This window comes from Plecotus auritus, assembly GCF_963455305.1.
Source record: "Plecotus auritus genome assembly, chromosome: 11".
Lineage (NCBI taxonomy): Eukaryota > Metazoa > Chordata > Mammalia > Chiroptera > Vespertilionidae > Plecotus > Plecotus auritus.
Genome location: NC_137777.1, coordinates 9,631,846 through 9,650,236, shown reverse-complemented (window position 1 = coordinate 9,650,236; position 18,391 = coordinate 9,631,846). Strand labels below are relative to the sequence as shown.

The following is an 18,391-nucleotide window of genomic DNA, read 5'->3' as shown; positions in this document are numbered from 1 at the left end:
TGAGCTTGGATAGCCTTATACAACGGGACCATGAGATCTAGCCTCCAGAGTGAGAAATACGCTACTACCCAGCAATGAAAAGGAGCAAGCTATTGATATGCAATGTCTTGGATGGATATTAAGAGCATTAGGCTGAGGGAAAAAAGACAATCTTGAAGGATAAATACAATTCCATTTAAAAAAGAGGGACATCTGTTAATACTCTCAACAATAAAGATTTTTTTAAATAATAATAAAAAATTGAAGAACTGTTCTTCCTACAAAGCTGCACAATCTATCAGGAGAATACTAAATGACAGACTCCCTGACTATTAAAGAAAATATTCTTGCCCTAGCCAGTTTTGCTCAGTGGATAGAGCGCCAGCCTGTGGACTGAAGGGTCCCGGGTTCGATTCCAGTCAAGGGTGTATGTCTGGGTTGCAGGCTCAATCCCCAGTAGGGGATGTGCAGGAGGCAGCCAATCAATGATTCTCTCTCATTGATGTTTCTATCTCTCTCTCCCTTTCCCATCCTCTCTGAAATCAATAAAAAAATATATTTTTTAAAAATTGCTGGAAGAGGTTTGGGGGGGGGGACCTATGTAATACTTTCAACAATAAAGATTTAAACATAAATAAATTAATTAAATTAATAAATAACATAAAAAAGAAAATATTGTTGCTCAGAGAGCTATTTATACAAACACAGCAAAACAAAATGTACAAATCTGAAATGTGTTAGTGTTATCCTATATAATAAAGAGCTAATGTGCTAATTAGACCAAACGGCAGAACAACCTTCTGGACAACCTTCCAGATGAAGCTGGGGCTGTGGCTGTGAGGGCTGAGGCCCTTGCACAAATTTCGTGCATCAGGCCTCTAGTTTTCCATAAAAAAGAAAATACTATAGTTAAAAAAATGAAATTAAAAGTTTCCTATGCTCAGAACATTTGTCATCACTGAACGTAGAAGAGAACACAGTACATTTTTCTGAGATTTCAAAAAGAAACTTTATTTCTTTTTGAAATCTTAGAAAGCGTGCATCTTATTTCCCAGCCAATCAGGTTCAATAGAGGCCTTTCCTTGGTCCTTATGATTTCTTTTTCCAGGTAGGAATTCTAACCCAAGATAGGCAGATTGTCAAAAGATTGCTACATTTCAGTTTATGCACTTAAAATCTTTATTCTGAGTGAGTCTGTAAACTTCATCTGATTGCCAAAAGGGTTTATGGCAACAACAACAAAAGAAAAAATCTAAACTATCTGGGACAGTCTCCTGAAACTCACTAACCTACCTTCACCTCATCACAGAAAACAAAGGTAAACAGAAAGATATGCAGTGCTACCATAACAGTTAATGTTGCTGTCATTTGTAGACACTTTTTATATTTCATTAATATTTCTTTAACTTGTGATGACTAAAGGCCATCAGTGCTACAGAAGTGAGAGAAATTGTAAAATAACAAGGAAATTAATTTTCAAAGTAAGATATTATTCATATATTTGTCAAGTAACTGCACTAAAACAATATATCTCCTTTCTCCTAAAAATAATTTATTGTCAATTAGAATGCAGAATAGCAGTGCAATTTATATCAAGACTACCTAACTATATCATTTATTATGTAGTAACTAAGTTTCATTGAATTTAACTCATTATTAGCTTTAAAAGTATGTACCAGATTTGTAATATGTCAGAATTGTGAGAAATAAATTTGTATCTTACCCCAAAATTATTTGTATGATTAATAAAAATAAATCCCAACTTATGACCAAAAAAACAAAATTCTATCTTACCTCTCCATAAGTATTTAAGTTGCTTTTTAAATAGCCAGTAAGTGCAGCGACTTGGCATGCAAAATATGGTAGTGCCCAGTTTTCTCTTAAAGGAATGGAGTATTCAATTCTTGTTGTATCCACCCTAAAATAAACCACAGATAAAGAGCAAAATAGCAAGACATTATATTTGTGTAACACTATACTTATCAAAACACTTTCCCACACATCTCATTGTTCTCCATAACAATCCTGTAGACATAGACAGAGCCAACCAGAATTGGGACGCTTAATCCAGCAATCCCTGTTCCAAAGGTTCTACCACTGTCCCTCAACTCACAAATTAGTGCAGTAAAATCTTTAAAACTCTGCTCCAGAAACACTTTCTGGGGAGGGGAAAAAGGGGTCCTTCTCCTCTAGTCACTATAGCACAAACCGAGTAGACTCTCTGCCAATTATTCTCCACCCCTGCACAAGCCTCCTCACTGCTACCTTCCTGAACATCTGTGCTACTCACTCTCTTCCCCTCCCCATGCTTGCAGTGAGGACCAGAAGGCTAACAGTGGGATGTGACAAAATCAAATGAAACCCACTTGTTCTCCCCAGTGACTGAGTCTAGCAGATAGCAGCACAAAACAGCAGTTCAAAATACTTGTTAGGTCAAGTGGGGTTCATAGACCTGCAGGCACATTCACAGAGATTGGCATGCTCTGAGTTCAATTTTGTGTTTTCATTTTAAACACATCATCTATACTAATAAAAGGGTAATATGCTAATTAGACCAGACATCTTCCAGACGTCCTTCCGGACCAAGCTGCAGTGGCTGCTGCTGCGCGGGCCAGGCAAGGGCCGGGCCAAGGGTCAGGCAGCCATGGCGGCTGGCAATGGCAGCAGCAGCGGTGTGATGGGGGTGGTGCCTTCCCCTGATCGGCCGGTCGCCTCCCGCAGAGGAAGGCCAGACTGCTGCTTAGGCCTGCTCCCTAAGCATCAGTAGGACATCCCCTGAGGGCTCCTGGACTGTGAGAGGGGGCAGGCCAGGCTGAGGGGACCACCCCCCTCAGTGTACAAATTTTCATGCACTGGGCCTCTAGTCTATGATAATAAAAGCATAATATGCTAATTAGACCAGACAGCCGAACAACCTTCCAGGTGTCTTTCTGGACATCCTTCCGGACGACCTTCCGGATAAAGCTGGGGCTGCGGGGGCTAAGGCCAGCCACCGTGGCTTCAAGGGCCGAGCCCCTTGCACAAATTTCGTGCATCGGGCCTCTAGCAGTATAATACATGATCTGAATTACCTGGATGACTATCTGGTAACTCATGATTGCCAAAAGATTTCAGGACTCACTTCCATGTTTGTATTAATAGTGCAGTTGGCAACATAGTACTACTTCAACTGGCTTGGGTTAATCAGAAAAAAAAATTAGATGATCTTAATACTAAATGATGTATTACCAAATAAGAACAATGTCCTTATCATTGCAGTAAAAAAAAGATTTCTTAGTGAACTGAACAGAGCAACATGATGACAACTGAGTCATCTTGCAGTAGCCAGCGGCATGTTCTTGTCATATTCAAAAGAACCTGCTGGACATATACCATATTTACAATGACAGTGGAAATTTGGCTTCAGCAAAATACCATTTTTCACACTAAATTAAGATTTTCAGTTAATATTTTATTGGCTTGTTACTTCACTAGTAAATTGGTTTCAATAGTAGCATAAGTGCTTTTTAAAAAATAACTTCCACTTAGAGATCAACCAATGAACTTGGATGCATACATGCATAACCCATAAAAGGGGACATATGTAATACTTCCAACAATAAAGATTTTTTAAAAAAGGAACAACAACAATAAAAAATAACTTCCACTTTTTTTTTAGTAGCATAAGTACTTTTAAGCATAAGGAACTTTTTAAAATTTAAATAACATATATTTAAGCCAACACATGGAATCCAATAGCAGTTTTAAGTATACGTAAGTGAAGTTTGAGAAACACTGAGTTAGATGACACATGTAAAACTGGCCTGTCAATGTATATGTGAAAGTTGAAATACACCTATGCAATATCAGTGTAACTTCTAATGCCTGCATGTTCCCTTGCATTGATGTATTACAACTTACCTAACCATTCTCTTATATTTTAAGTGGTTTTCTACTTTTTTATTATTACAAATAATACTATAATAAATAAAGACAAGAACTCTTTCCATCTTTTTTAGATGACTTCCTAGGAATAAAATAAAATTTCGAAAACCTAAAACTGAAAAAACATACACCTCCCCGAGCATGCTCAGCATGCCAACATCATCAAAGCAAAACCAGCACGCATGTTACCACTGTTGTCTGTTAACGGTACCTCTAGGACATGTGCATTCATTGCATCCTACCTCTTCGTTATTACTAATGTATATATTTTCTTTTCTTGACAAAGATTAAATTTAATATAGATTTTTAATCATATTGCTTCTCAGCCTTTTGGCTAAGATCAAGTGTGGACTTTTTTTTTTTTTTTAATATATTTTATTGATTTTTTACAGAGAGGAAGGGAGAGGGACAGAGAGTTAGAAACATCGATGAGAGAGAAACATCGATCAGCTGCCTCTTGCACACCCCCCACTGGGGATGTGCCCGCAACCAGGGTACATGCCCTTGACTGGAATCGAACCTGGGACCCTTCAGTCCACAGGCCGACGATCCATCCACTGGGCCAAACAGGTCAGGGCAAGTGTGGACTTTTAATCATACATATTTTCTTTGCTTGTCAAATATAAAGATGTTTCCACTGAAAATGATACCAAGCTATATATATACTAGTATTTGTAGAGAAGAGGAATTTCCATATTGTTTATATGTGAAGCTGGACTAAGATTAGACCATTTGGAAGAGAAATCTGTTCAAAGTAATCTGCCTCTAACCCACCTGCCCCACTGAAGGACTTCCTGAAATTTGCTTGAATTTTCCAGTATGCCTACATCCTTTAGTTTGAACACGCAGGAGCTAGTTTATAACCCTGTTTTCCCCTTCTGGGGTTAAGAAACAAGTTACACAAAATACCATTAGGTACACATAATGATGACAATATGTAGAATGACTAAAATTGCTTTATACTTTTCTAGGCAATCATAAATAAATTCTAAAACTGATGAATAAAAAATAGAGCATACTTTTCGTGGCATTAAAGTATATTTTGCAGTAAAGTTGACCTTTGACCAATGCAGGGTTAGGGGCACAGATCCCACACAGTTGAAAATGCTTATATAACTATTGACTCTCCAAAGACCTATGTTGTCCCTTGGCATCTGCTAGGGATTAGTTCCTGAACACCACCCCACCATGGATACCAAAATCCATGGATGCTCAAGTCACCTATGTAAAATGGCACAGAACAATGCATACCACTGGCCACCCACACCCTTGGATTCTCAACCATGGAACAAAAATACAGTTTTCTGCCCGGCTGGTATGGCTCAGTAGTTGAGCATGAACCGGGAGCTAGCGGTTCGATTCCAGTTGGGGCACGTGCCCGGGTTGCAGGCTCGATCCCCAATAGAGGGCGTGCAGGAGGGAGCCAATCCATGATTCTCTCTCATCATTTATGTTTCTATCTCTCTCTCCCTCTCCCTTTCTCTCTCTAAAATCAATAAATCAAATACATATATATATATATATATATATATATATATATATATATATATATATATATATTTTGAGAATGTTTCAATTGCCAAAAGATACATTTTAGCAGAATAGATCAGGTTAATTTTTCTACCTAAGTCCTGTTCCAGGTATCTACGATATACTGTGTCATTAAATAAGGCAAATTAATTATCATTAAATAAGACAATATTTCCTTACAATTCTCACTAAGGTATCTAAAATGTTCTATTTGACAGGGAGTCTTATTATTCGGTAATGCTGTTATTTTTACATGAAAAAATTGCCTGAGCTTCCTCTTCAAATTTATGATTAAGATAGGTCTGGGGATTAAATGAAATAAATATTAAAAGTTCATTGCATGTGGTAGCCAGCCTCCAAGATGGTCCGCAACGGTCCCTGCCTCTTGATATTAACACCCTGTAGGGGTTGAAACTCGGGAGCCATCAAGATGCCGGCTTACCACTCTTCTCCCATGGACCCCGACACCAAACTCATTGGAAACATGGCACTGTTGCCCATCAGAAGTCAGTTCAAAGGACCCGCCCCTAGAGAGACAAAAGATACAGATATTGTGGATGAAGCCATCTATTACTTAAAGTCCAATGTCTTCTTCAAAAACTATGAAATTAAGAATGAAGCTGACAGAACCTTGATATACACAACTCTCTACCTTTCTGAGTGTCTAAAGAAACTCCAAAAGTGCAATTCCAAAAGCCAAGGCGAGAAGGAAATGTATACACTGGGAGTCACTAATTTTCTCACTCCAGGAGAGCCTGGTATTCCACTTAACACAATTTATGCCCAACCTGCAAGCATACAGGAAGACGAAGTGATGAGGACATGTTTGCAGCAGCTAAGGCAAGAGCCTGGACTGAGACGTTGTGAGAACGTTTTTGCCCCTCAGGATGATAAACCCAGCAAGTGGCCGACTTGCTTTGTGAGGAGACAATTCATGAACAAGAGTCTTTCAGGACCTGGACAGTAAAGAGAGCTCGGCAGACACTGTTTCCACAGCTGTGGGCAGTACTTTACAGCAAGATGTACACAGTTCTTTGCCTTTATTTTATAAACTTTTATACAGAAGAGAGAAGAGAACGTATCTTTACTTGAAAAGTTCATTATCAAGAATTTGGGGGGAGGGGGAGAATGAACTGTCAAAGGGTGATTTGAAATTTTCTGCAATATTAAGCTGGTGCTTAAGTAATAATAAAGAAATTTCTAACATTTTTTTCAGGAAAAAAAACAAACAAATACCCTGTGTAAGTCACTTTCCAGTGTACCAGTTAGTCTAGGTGATGAATAGTACAGGGGTGGGTAAAAGTAGTAAGTATGTGAAAGTTTATTCTTGTATTATTATTTATTCTTATATTATACTAGAGGCCCTGTGCACAAAATTCATGGACAGGGGTGGGGGGACTCCTCAGCCTGGCCTACACCCTCTCACAATCCAGAACCCCTCGGGGGATGTCCGACTGCCAGTTTAGGCCCCTGTGGGGTTGGGGCCTAAACTGGCAGTCAGACATCCCTCTCGCAATCCAGGACCACTGGCTCCTAACCACTGGCTCTCCTGCCTGCCTGATCGCCCCTAACCACTCCCCTGCCTGCCTCATTGCCACTAACCGCTCGCCTGCCTGCCTGATCGCCCCTAACCCCTCTGCCTGCCTGCCTGATCGCCCCTAACTGCCTCTGCCTCGGCCCCCACCGCCGCGGCTTCATCCAGAATGAAGTCTGGAAGGTCGTTCGGCTGTTGGGTCTAATTAGCATATTATGCTTTTATTATTATAGATATTTTTCCATTTGTACAAATGTAACCTAATTTTGCCCACCCCTGTATATGGCAGAGTGATGGCATATCATTTCTGAGATTAGGTTATGAAACTTATCTGCCTTCTACTATGGCACACTCAATGCACACTCGTTGGATCATTCACTCTAAGGAAGCCAGCAGCCAAATTGTGAATAGCCCTGTGGAGGGGCCATGTGATGAGAAACGAAGGCCTTCTAGGCTAACAAGGAAGTGAGGCTTCTTATAAACAGCCACAGGAGTGAACTCAGAAGTAAATGGTCCAGGCCAGTCAAACTGTCAGATGACTGCAGCCCCGACCAACTCCTGACTGCAACCTCATCAGAGGCCCAGAACCAGAACCACCCAGCTAAGCCACTCCAGATTCCTGACCCTCAGAAATTATGTAAGATAGCCCTGGCTGGTTTGGTTCAGTGGACAGAGCATCGGCATAAGGACTGAAGGGTCCAGGGTTTGATTCCGATCAAGGGCACATGCCTGGGTTGCAGGCTCAATCCCCAGTGGGGGGTGTGCAGGAGGCAGTTGATCCATGATTCTCTCTCATCATTGATGTTTCTATCTCTCTCTCCCTCTCCCTTCCTCTCTGAAATCAATAAAAATATATATTTAAAAAAAATTGTGTAAGATAATGTTTATTGTTTTAAACTGTTAAGTATGGGGATGATTTGTTAATACAGCAATAACTAATAAATTACATAATCAAGAAAGCAATTTTTTAGGAGGTCTATATTAAAAATACTTATCCTATTTAATAAAAGAGTAATATGCAAATTAAACATCACTCTGCTACACTAACAAGCCATGCCCACCAGCCAATCAGGAGCGTGTATGCAAATTAACCCAACCAAGATGGCTGCAAATAGGAGGCTTGGGTTGCCCCCAGCGATGGAGGAAGCCAAGCTTTCCACACACCCTGGCCGGCCCAGGCCTCCACTCAAGGCTACGAAGTTTCAATTATAGAAGATAAATAAATACCAACAAAAATGGCGGCAGCCACGGAGCTGGAGAGAGCAGGAGGCTTGAGTTGCCCCCGGCAATGGAGGAAGCCAAGCTTTCCGCACACCCTGGCCAGCCCAGGCCTCCACTCAAGGCTACCAAGTTTCAATTATAGAAGATAAATAAATCCCAACAAAAATGGCGGGGGCCATGGAGCAAGCAGGAGTCTTGGCTCCGCTCAAGGCTACAAAATTTCAATTATAGAAGATAAATAAATCCCAGATACCAGGGCCTCCACTTGGGTCACTGGGGGGCGTGGCCGGCCTGCAAACCACCACAGGCCCCTCGCCTAGGCCGCCCCACACCCCAAGGGAACCCCCATCCTGATCCAGGACACCCTTCAGGGCAAACCAGCTGGCCCCCACCCGTGCACCAGGCCTCAATCCGATCTAATAAAAGAGTAATATGCAAATTGACCATCACTCCAACACACAAGATGGCTGCCCCCATGTGGACACATGATGGCCGCCACAAGATGGGAAGCAGGAGAGGGCAGTTGGGAGGGACCAGGCCTTCAAGGGAGGGCAGTTGTGGGTGATCAGGCCAGCAGGGGAGGGCAGTTGGGAGGGACCAGGCCTGCAAGGGAGGGCAGTTCGGGGCAATCAAGCCTGCAGGGGAGGGCAGTTGGGGTGACCAGGCCGGCAGAGGAGGGAAGTTGGGGGCGACCAGGCCTGCAGGGAAGGGCAATTGGGGGGGACCCAGGCCTGCAGGGGAGATCAGTTGCAGGGGTGACCATGCCTGTAGGGAAGGGCAGTTGGGGGGTACCAGGCCTGCAGGGGAGGTCAGTTAGGGGTGACCAGGCCAGCAGGGGAGGGCAGTTAGGGGCAATCAGGTGGCAAGGGAGCAGTTAGGCATCAATCAGCCTGGCAGGGGAGTGGTTAGGGTTGATCAGGTTGGCAGGCAGAAGCGGTTAGGGGCAATCAGGAAGGCAGGCAGGCGAGCAGTTGGGAACCAGCAGTCCTGGATTGTGAGAGGGATGTTTGACTGCCCGTTAAGCCCCGATATCCCTCGAGGGGTCCCAGATTGGAGAGGGTGCAGTCTGGGCTGAGGGACACACACCGTCGTGCACGAATTTCGTCCACCGGGCCTCTAGTTTTGTAATAAAAACCATTTCACTCTAAAAAGCAAGACTTTCTAGACTTAGTCTATGAGTACTGAAATGTGTTTCTGTGAGTTGGCTATGAAATTTTAAAAATGAGTCCTAACAGAATTTTAGAAAAGTACATGGCAACTTAAAATATTCTCGCCTGGTCAGCATGGCTCAGTGGTTGAGCATCAACCCATGAACCAAGAGGTTGCAAGTTCAATTCCTGGTCAGGGCACATGCCCAGGTTGTGGGCTCGATCCCCAGTGGGAGTGCATGCAGGAAGCAGCCAATTGATGTTCCTTCCCACTGATGTTTCTCCTTCCCTCTCTCTATCTTCTCCCTTCCTCACTCTCTAAAATAAATTAAAAAATCAAGGAATTTATATATTCTCTAACAGGTACTTTCTGACATAACAAAAAATCATTTTATCCCCCTACCATCCACACCAAATTCTCTAATACCATTCTTTTTTTTTTTTTCTTTACTGTTCTATACTAAAAGCAACCAGAGCTCCATAGAGAAATGGCTAATTCCAAATCTTTCACAGGGGATATACAAGGTCAGCCAGCTTGTTTAGTCAAAAAGCAAGAGAGCTTGCAAAGATTAATGAAGATCTGTCAACAGAACTCAGAAGTCAGCCTGAAAAGACTCCTATTGACCAAAGTTGTGACAATTTCTGCAACTAAAAGATCATGGCAATGTATTTAGTCCTAGTAGGCCAATGAAAATTCCTAAGTAGAGAAAGATATTTAAAAAGAGAATACTGCCTTAGCCAGTTTTGCTCTGTGGTTAGAGCATTAGCCCTCGGACTGAAGGGTCTTGGGTTTGATTCCGATCAAGAGCACATACCTCAGTTGCAGGCTCCATCCCCAGCCCGGGTCAGGGGCCTGCGGGAGGCAACCAATCAATGTGTCTCTCTCACATGGATGTTTTTCTCTCTCTGACTCTCCCCCTCCCTTCCACTCTCTCTAAAAATCATTGGAAAACATCCTCGGGTGAGAATTAACCAAAAAAAGAGAGAGAGGAAGAACAGCAGAAAAAGTTTCTTATCACAATTGGAGACAGCTACAAACACATGCAGAAGTTGGTAATTAAAGTGAAGTTAAACATTTGTCTGACTTTCAAATAGTAAGTGAATTTAAAGATAGCCAAAGAATCCTGGTTAATAAAGAAAAACTCTACCTTTGGAAAATGAAGAATATGCTTTAGCCGGTTTGGCTCAGTGGATGTCGGCCCAGGCCCTGGTCAGGGATCGTACAGGAGGCAACCAATAGATGTGTTTCTCTCACATCAATGTTTCTTTCTCCTTCTCTCTCTCTTCTACTCTCCTTAAAAATCAGTGGAAAAATATCCTCGGGTGAGGATTAACAAAACAAGACAAACAAAAAGAATAATGAAGAATGTAGCTAATGAAAATAGAAAAATATAATTTTATAACCCGAATGAAATCACTAATTTTGGCAAAGATTACTAACTGGAGCTACAACCCTTAAGTAAATGGTTAATGGTGAAAAGGAAACTCATTTGGTACCCCAAAACAATGCACAGATTATTTTCTAGTCTTAAGAGGAAAACAATGGAGAGATCAGACTGTCATTCCCTAAACTAGCAGTCAATCTCAGTTTCACTCAACCAATGAACACATAAATAAGCAGAACAACAAATCAGTGTTTCTCTCTCCCTGCCTCTCTTTCTAAAACCAATAGAAAAATAAAATAAAAGGCAAAGCACACTGCCAAATATTGAATAGTTATCTGTGGTAGTTAATAGTGATGTATCTGATGCCTCCTCCTCCTTTTCATGAAGCTTATTTCATCAACCTTAAATAAGAAGAGGTATAGCCGAAACCGGTTTGGCTCAGTGGATAGAGCGTCGGCCTGCGGACTGAAGGGTCCCGGGTTCGATTCCGGTCAAGGGCATGTACCTGGGTTGCGGGCACATCCCCAGTACGGGGTGTGCAGGAGGCAGCTGATCGATGTTTCTCTCTCATCGATGTTTCTAGCTCTCTATCCCTCTCCCTTCCTCTCTGTAAAATATCAATAAAATATATTTTAAAAAAATAAAAATAAAAAAAATAAGAAGAGGTATATCTATATATGCCAATGTCATTATATCTGAAAAAAGAGATACAAGGTGGGTGTATTATTTTCCAATTGCTGCATAACAAATGACCACAAATGTAGTGGCTTAAAACATATCTCAAAACCAAAAGGTTGCTGGTTCGATTCCAGGTCAGAGCACATGCACAGGTTGTGGGCCCAATAGCTGGTAGGGGTCATGCAAGAGGCAGCCAATCAATGTTCCGTTTGCACATCAATGTTTCTGTCTCTCTTTCCCTCTCCCTTCCTCTATCTCTAAAAATCCATTTTAAAAAATCTTTAAAGAAATAAAACACAGCACATATTTATTAGGTCACAAATGCAGCAGTTGGCTGGATTCTCTGCTCAGAGGCTCCCTAAGCTAAAATCAAAGCATCAGCTAGGGCTGCAGTTCTCATCCGTATTTGTAGTCCTTTTATGAGCTCAGTGGTTATTGGGAAAAGTCATTTCCTCCTCACTTCAATCCAGCAACAGAACAGCAAACCATTCTCATGCTTCCAACTATCTCTGCACTAGTTGGAAAAAGCTCTCCACTTTTAGGGGGTCATACCATTAGATCAGGCCCACTGGGTAATCTTCCTACTTAAGGTCAACAGTGCCATATAAAATATGAGGGTCAGGGGGAGAGCATTTTTAGAACTGACTACCACAGACACAGAAAGTTGTAAAACTTAATAAAAAACACCTTTCTTACCTGTTAATAATGAACCACGCAACAGTAAGCATTCCTGCTAGCCAGGTTCCACTCATAAGCCAACTTGTAACAAATAAAGCAGTAACATATATTCCTTGCAATCCAAAAACAATACCAATATAGAAATATACTGGCTCAATAATCTCCTAATTGAAAAAAATAGAGAGAGAAGGAGATAACAGAATTACATCAAGTAATTTTGAGGATTTATAAGTATATGAGATAATAAATATTATAATCAAAAGAAAAACACATACGTTGCTACCAGTTGCTTGATATAAAACACTGGCTATAAGTTCTGGATATAGAGACATTTGTTGCACTGCATTTATAGTCTTCAGAGATACAGTTTTGTTATTATGTGTCAGTTCGTAAACACCTAAAGACAGAAAAATTTTTCTCTAGGTTATTTATTGTGCTTTTAAGATAACTAAACATGTCATTCAGAAGTCATTGAATATTTTAAATTAATATCAAGAAAAATCCCAAAATAATACTGTGTCTCATTTTTCCAATTATTTTGTTAAGTACAAGGAAGAACAATATCTATATTCTGAGACAAATCTCTACAATCAAAGGCTACAATACAGAAGAACAATGTTTTATTTTATATTTATTTATTTAACCTCACCTGAGGACATGCTTAGAGAGAAGAAGAGGGAAGGGAGAGAGAGAGAGAGATTGATATGAGAGATAACACCAAGTGGTTGCCTTCTGTACGTGCCCCAACTCAGGACCGAACCCAAAACCTGGGTATGTGCCCTGACCAGGAATCGAACTGACAACCCTTCGGTTAGGACGATGATGCTCAACCAACTGAGCCACTTTGGCTGAGAAAAAATGTTTTATTTTATAAAAATATTGTTATTAAAAATATAAATGTAGTTATCATACCTCTTTCAAATGAAGGTGCCTTTAACATATCTTTATAATAAGAGTAATAAATGGCACTGTCACCCTGGAATGTGATTTCTCGTTCAAGCTCCTAAAAGAAAATATAAAGATTATTTAAATACCAGTGTCCTAAATTTCAACTGCTATCTTCCTTCTCTCTCATCTACTAAACTAATACCACTTATTTATCCACTTATTCAAAGATATGTTTGAATTTTCCTTTAAGTAGGTCAAAGTTTTTTAAAAATGTTTTTATTGATTTCAGAGAGAGGAAGGGAGAGGGGGAGTGGGATAGAAAGACCAATGATGAAAATCACTGATTGGCTCCCCCTATAGGGGATCTAGCTGGCAACCTGGGCCTGTGCCCTGACCAGGAATTGAATCGTGACCTCTTGGTTCATGGGTTGATGCTCAACCACTGACCCACAATGGCCAGGCTAAAAATATATTCTGATCCTGATATTTTCAGATTGTTTCTGAAAACTAAAAAGCTGAGTAAACTCCTTATCATTTAACTGCCACCAAAAGTCCCTGATAAATTAATTGCATGAAGGAAAGCATCCTCATATTTCTATTCTATGGCCTTAAAATATATTACATTAAAAATTTCAAGGTTGATACTATGAGTGTTCTCAAAACAGCTTTTACACCATTTTGTTTCTAAAGGCTATAAATAAGAAAATACTTGTCATACTTATCACATGATTTGGGCTCCCTGGAAAAGCAAATTAGTTAAATTAATATTAAATACTAAAACAACTCTCATATGCTCAAAAGTCTTTCTTCTTACCTGCCTGTTGGAAAACCAGAATTTCCGCTCATGGTACGCTGACAAATAGAGAGCATACATCATACCGCTAGTAACTGCTGCAAGACAGCCAATGAAAATCTTTGCAAAGCGCTGAAATAATACATCTGAAAAAGCATATTAAAAGTAATTAGATGTAGATGATATTTATATTTATGAACTTCTATTAAAAAAGATAAAGTAAACAAAAGTTAGTATGTACCCTGGATATGATGTGATGAAAATGGCATTCTAACTCTATGGTCATCCTTCCCAAAACCCATTGCCCCAGTGTAATTCTGAGAAAAACAGCAGACAAATCCCAAAAGAGGGGCATCCTACAATATACCTGACCACTATTCCTCTAAACTGCCAAGGTCCTCAAAAACAAGGCCTGCGAAACAGTCACTGCCAAGGGGAGTCTAAGGAGACATGAGAACTAAATGTAATATATCCTGGATGGGATCCTGGAACAGAAAGAGGACATTAGGTAAAAACCAAAGAAATATGAATAAAATATGGACTTTAGTTTAAAATAATGTATCGATACTGGTTCATTAATTGTAACAAACGTACGTTACTAATATCCTATATTGTAGCGAGCAGCTATAGGGTTAAGCCTCGGACTGACCTGTTGGCAAAGCCACAAACAAGTCCCAGCTTAGAGGGCACAGCCCCCTTAGCATAATTAAGCTTGACCTTATGGCATTTCCTAGATCTTACCTGGGTAGTTAATGGGCTGTGGGAGGTGCAGCAAGTGCTGCCAAAACAAGTGAAATTCACAAGAACATTGTAACTATGGTGACCACTACCTTGTTTACCCCTGGCTATAAAATAAAGGCTCAGCTTGCCATCTGGATCTTTTCTCTGTGGCCTTAGCGAGGCACAGGAGATCCACCTAGACCCAGCTTATTCTCTTTGTCTGTCCTTCCTACATCCTTCGCCGCCCTCCCTCAGGCTCACCGAACCCTTGGCTATGCTGGCATGGCACACTATATAATAAAGAGCTAATATGCTAATTAGACCAAACAGCCAACGACCTTCCAGACATCCTTCCAGATGAAGCTGCAGTGGCAGGGACAGAGGCAGAGGTGGTTAGGGGCAATCAGACAGGCAGGCGAGCAGTTAGGGGCAATCAGGCAGGCAGGCAGGGTGGTTAGGGGCATCAGGAAGGCAGGCACGTGGTTAGGAGCGATCAGGCAGGCAAGCAGAGAGGTTAGAGGCGATCAGGCAGGCAGGCAGAGTGGTTAGGGGTGATCAGGCAGGCAGGCAGGCCAGCAGTTAGGAGCCAGCGGTCCCATATTGTGAGAGGGTGCAGGCGGGGCTCAGGGAAACCCCCCATGCACAAATTTCGTGCAATGGGCCTCTAGTTAAATAATAATAAGGAAAACTCCGTGTGGGGGGATGGTAACTTGGGAATTCTGTACTATCTGCTCATTTCTTCTATAAATTGAACATATTTTTTAATTAAATTCTATTCATTTAAAAAGGAATAAGTAGAATGTACTACCATACCAAATATCTCAAGAAAAAATAGGTTCAATCAAAATTACTACTGATATTTTTTCCTTATCCAGGAATCTTTTTCTTTTTCTTTTTTTTTTTTTTTTAAATATATTTTATTGATATTTCACAGAGAGGAAGGGAGAGGGATAGAGAGCTAGAAACATCGATGAGAGAGAGACATCGATCAGCTGCCTCCTGCACACCCCCCACTGGGGATGTGCCCGCAACCAAGGTACATGCCCTTGACCGGAATCGAACCCGGGACCCTTCAGTCCACAGGCCGACGCTCTATCCACTGAGCCAAACCGGTTTTGGCCAGGAATCTTTTTCTTTATTGAGGAACAATTTACTATAAACTACAGCTATTTAAAATGTACAATTTGTCCAGCCAGCGTGGCTCAGTGGTTGAGCATCAACCTATGAACCAGGAGGTCATGGTTCAATTCCTGGTCAGGGAACATGCCCGGTTGCAGGCTCGATCCCTGATGTGGGCATGCTGGAGGCAGCCGATCAATGATTCTCTCTCATCTTTGATCTTTCTATCTTTCTCTTACTCTTTCTTCCTCTTTGAAATCAATAAAAATATAAAATAAATAATAAGTAAAATAAAATAGCCCTAGCTGGGTTGGCTCAGTGGATAAAGTGACAAGCTGTGGATCGAAGGGTCATGGGTTCGATTCCGGTGAAGGGCAAGTATCTCGGTTGCAGGCTCCTTCCTGGCCCGGGGCCCTGGTCAGGGCTCGTGCAGGAGGCAACCAATCGATGTGTTTCCATCACATCAATATTTCTCTCTGTCTTTCCCTCTCTCTTCCCCTCTCTCTAAAAATCAATGGGAAAAATATATATATATATATACAAAAACAAAATAAAATGTACACTTCAATGACTTTTGATGATTATGTATTTAAAACTTCATATACAATTTTTTGATGAAATAACATAAAACATATTTGGATTTCCTACACACAGGATGATTTAGTCCTGCTGTAACTATTAAGATGAAATATAAGCATGGGCCTAAGGGCCCAAAGACTAGTGTTCTGCTACTGAATGACTGGAAGTTTAGATAAACTAAAATCTTAGCTATTTTCAATATATTATTTCATAAATGTTAGTTTGCACAGCATATTAGAGACATTAAAGCCTAGTTAGATATCACTAAATTAAAATGAATTATAATCAAAATGCTTGAAAAGCCCTACCCAGTATATCAAATATTAGTATCTTTATGATAAAATTATTTTAACATTACTGTTTCCAATAGTATGCGTAAAACATCTGGCCTGGCGGATAGTAAGAGCTTAGTAAAAACACAATAAGAAAACTTATTTATTGCGGCAATTCGGCAAAAGTTTTTCTAAGTTTCTAAACGTGGATCTTTTCCTGTGTGTGTTTTTTTTAATTAAGTCTTCTTTTTTCTAATATATTTTATTGATTTTTTTACAGAGAAGAAGGGAGAGGGATAGAGAGTTAGAAACATCGATGAGAGAGAAACATCGATCAGCTGCCTCCTGCACGCCCCCTACTGGGGATGTGCCCGCAACCAAGGTACATGCCCTTGACTGGAATAGAACCTGGGACCCTTCAGTCCACAGGCCGATGCTCTATCCACTGAGCCAAACCGGTTAGGGCTTAATTAAGTCTTAGACAATAGCAAGCTAATCCTAATTATCAAGTGTTATTAGAAAAAAATATATTCAACCAAATCTTAAACAGACACTCCCTGACTTACAGTGTTTCTACTTTAAATTTCCTGACTTTAGAATGTTATTAAAGTGTGTTGTAAATTAGTGGGATTTAGAGGTTGTTCTATAGTAAAACCTAATGGAAGTTGGTACCACCACATCTTAATCACAAAATATATTTCTACATTTAAAATATTAATGTAAAATATACTACCTAGAATAACTGTATTTTTGTAGTAGCACAAAAAACGCCAAATCTACCTAACTTACGTTTCGGAGCTCTTTCAGGAACTGGAGTGTCACTGATTTTCTCTTCTTTGGCAGATTCTTTATTTTCTGAAGATTTTGGTTTTTTTCTTTGGCGCAGTTCTATAGCTGGTCCTTAAAATATTTGAAAAGTTATTGCAATGTGTATCAAATTATTCTGTCTGTATCCCAAATGATTAACTTTTATTATACTAAGGTAAAAGTCACACAAACACCTACTAGTACCAAAGATAACTTTTTTCATAATTATTTTAGCACTCATCACAAAACTGTTTTTCCTCCAAACAAAAAAGACAGTATCAGTTCCACCTTCAACAAGTGCTTTCAGAGTCCTATTGATAAACTAATGAGCTCTTCTCCTGAGAGGAAGGTATTTTCACAATATCCCAAAATAAGTAACTTATTTTTCATGATTGGGAAACAAACTGTTATGTAATAAATTAGCTTATTATTCTAGTTACCTATTAGTTACATGCATAATTCATGGATTAATAATTTTTAATCAAAATATAATAAAATACATTGACCATAAAACTATACCTCATTTTTTATTTATTTTTTTGTGTATTTTTACTGATTTCAGAGAGGGAGAGGGAGGGGGAGAGAGAGAGAGAGAGAGAGATAGAAACATCAATGATGAGTCACTGATAGGCTGCCTCCTGCACACCCCACACTGAGAATTGAGCCCACAACCCAGGCATGTGCCCTGACCGGGAATCGAACCCTGATCTCCTGGCCGACCTCATAGGTCAACGCTCAACCACTGAGCCATGCCAGTCGGGCATCTCATTTTTTACTTTTTATTGATTGATTTCTACAGTGAGAAATGTGGAATTGTTGTTCCACTTATGTATTCATCAGTTGCTTTCTTGTATGTACCCCGACCGGGAAACAAACCCACAACCTTGGCATATCAGGACAATGCTCTAACCAACTGAGCCACCAGAACAGGGTTATACTTTTTTTTTAAATATATTTTATTTATTTTTCACAGAGAGGAAGGGAGAGGGAGAGTTAAAAACATCGATGAGCCCTAGCCGGTTTGGCTCACTGGATAGAGCGTCGGCCTGGGGACTCAAGGGTCCCAGGTTTGATTCCGGTCAAGGGCATGTACCTTGGTTGCGGGCACATCCCCAGTAGGGGGTGTGCAGGAGGCA

General features: G+C 40.5%; 2 protein-coding genes across 4 annotated transcripts in view; one reads left to right on the top strand and one right to left on the bottom strand.

The window, feature by feature from the left end:
- Positions 1-18,391, bottom strand: part of DPY19L4 (dpy-19 like 4) — a 55,667-nt gene that overhangs the window by 29,559 nt on the left and 7,717 nt on the right. For all 3 annotated transcript variants that reach the window (XM_080646179.1, XM_080646180.1, XM_080646181.1), the window contains exons 2-7: positions 17,238-17,348; positions 13,780-13,904; positions 12,990-13,080; positions 12,353-12,474; positions 12,096-12,241; positions 1,774-1,897 (exon numbers count right to left, since the gene is read on the bottom strand). In XM_080646179.1, coding sequence (XP_080502305.1) covers positions 1,774-1,897; positions 12,096-12,241; positions 12,353-12,474; positions 12,990-13,080; positions 13,780-13,904; positions 17,238-17,348 — 719 coding nt within the window. The remainder of the gene's footprint in view (positions 1-1,773; positions 1,898-12,095; positions 12,242-12,352; positions 12,475-12,989; positions 13,081-13,779; positions 13,905-17,237; positions 17,349-18,391) is intronic.
- On the top strand, positions 5,864-6,400 carry LOC308236727 (actin-related protein 2/3 complex subunit 3-like; the record flags this gene model as incomplete). Its single annotated transcript, XM_080646678.1, has 1 exon — positions 5,864-6,400. The coding sequence occupies one exon, from the start codon at positions 5,864-5,866 to the stop codon at positions 6,398-6,400; it is 537 nt and encodes a 178-aa protein (XP_080502804.1).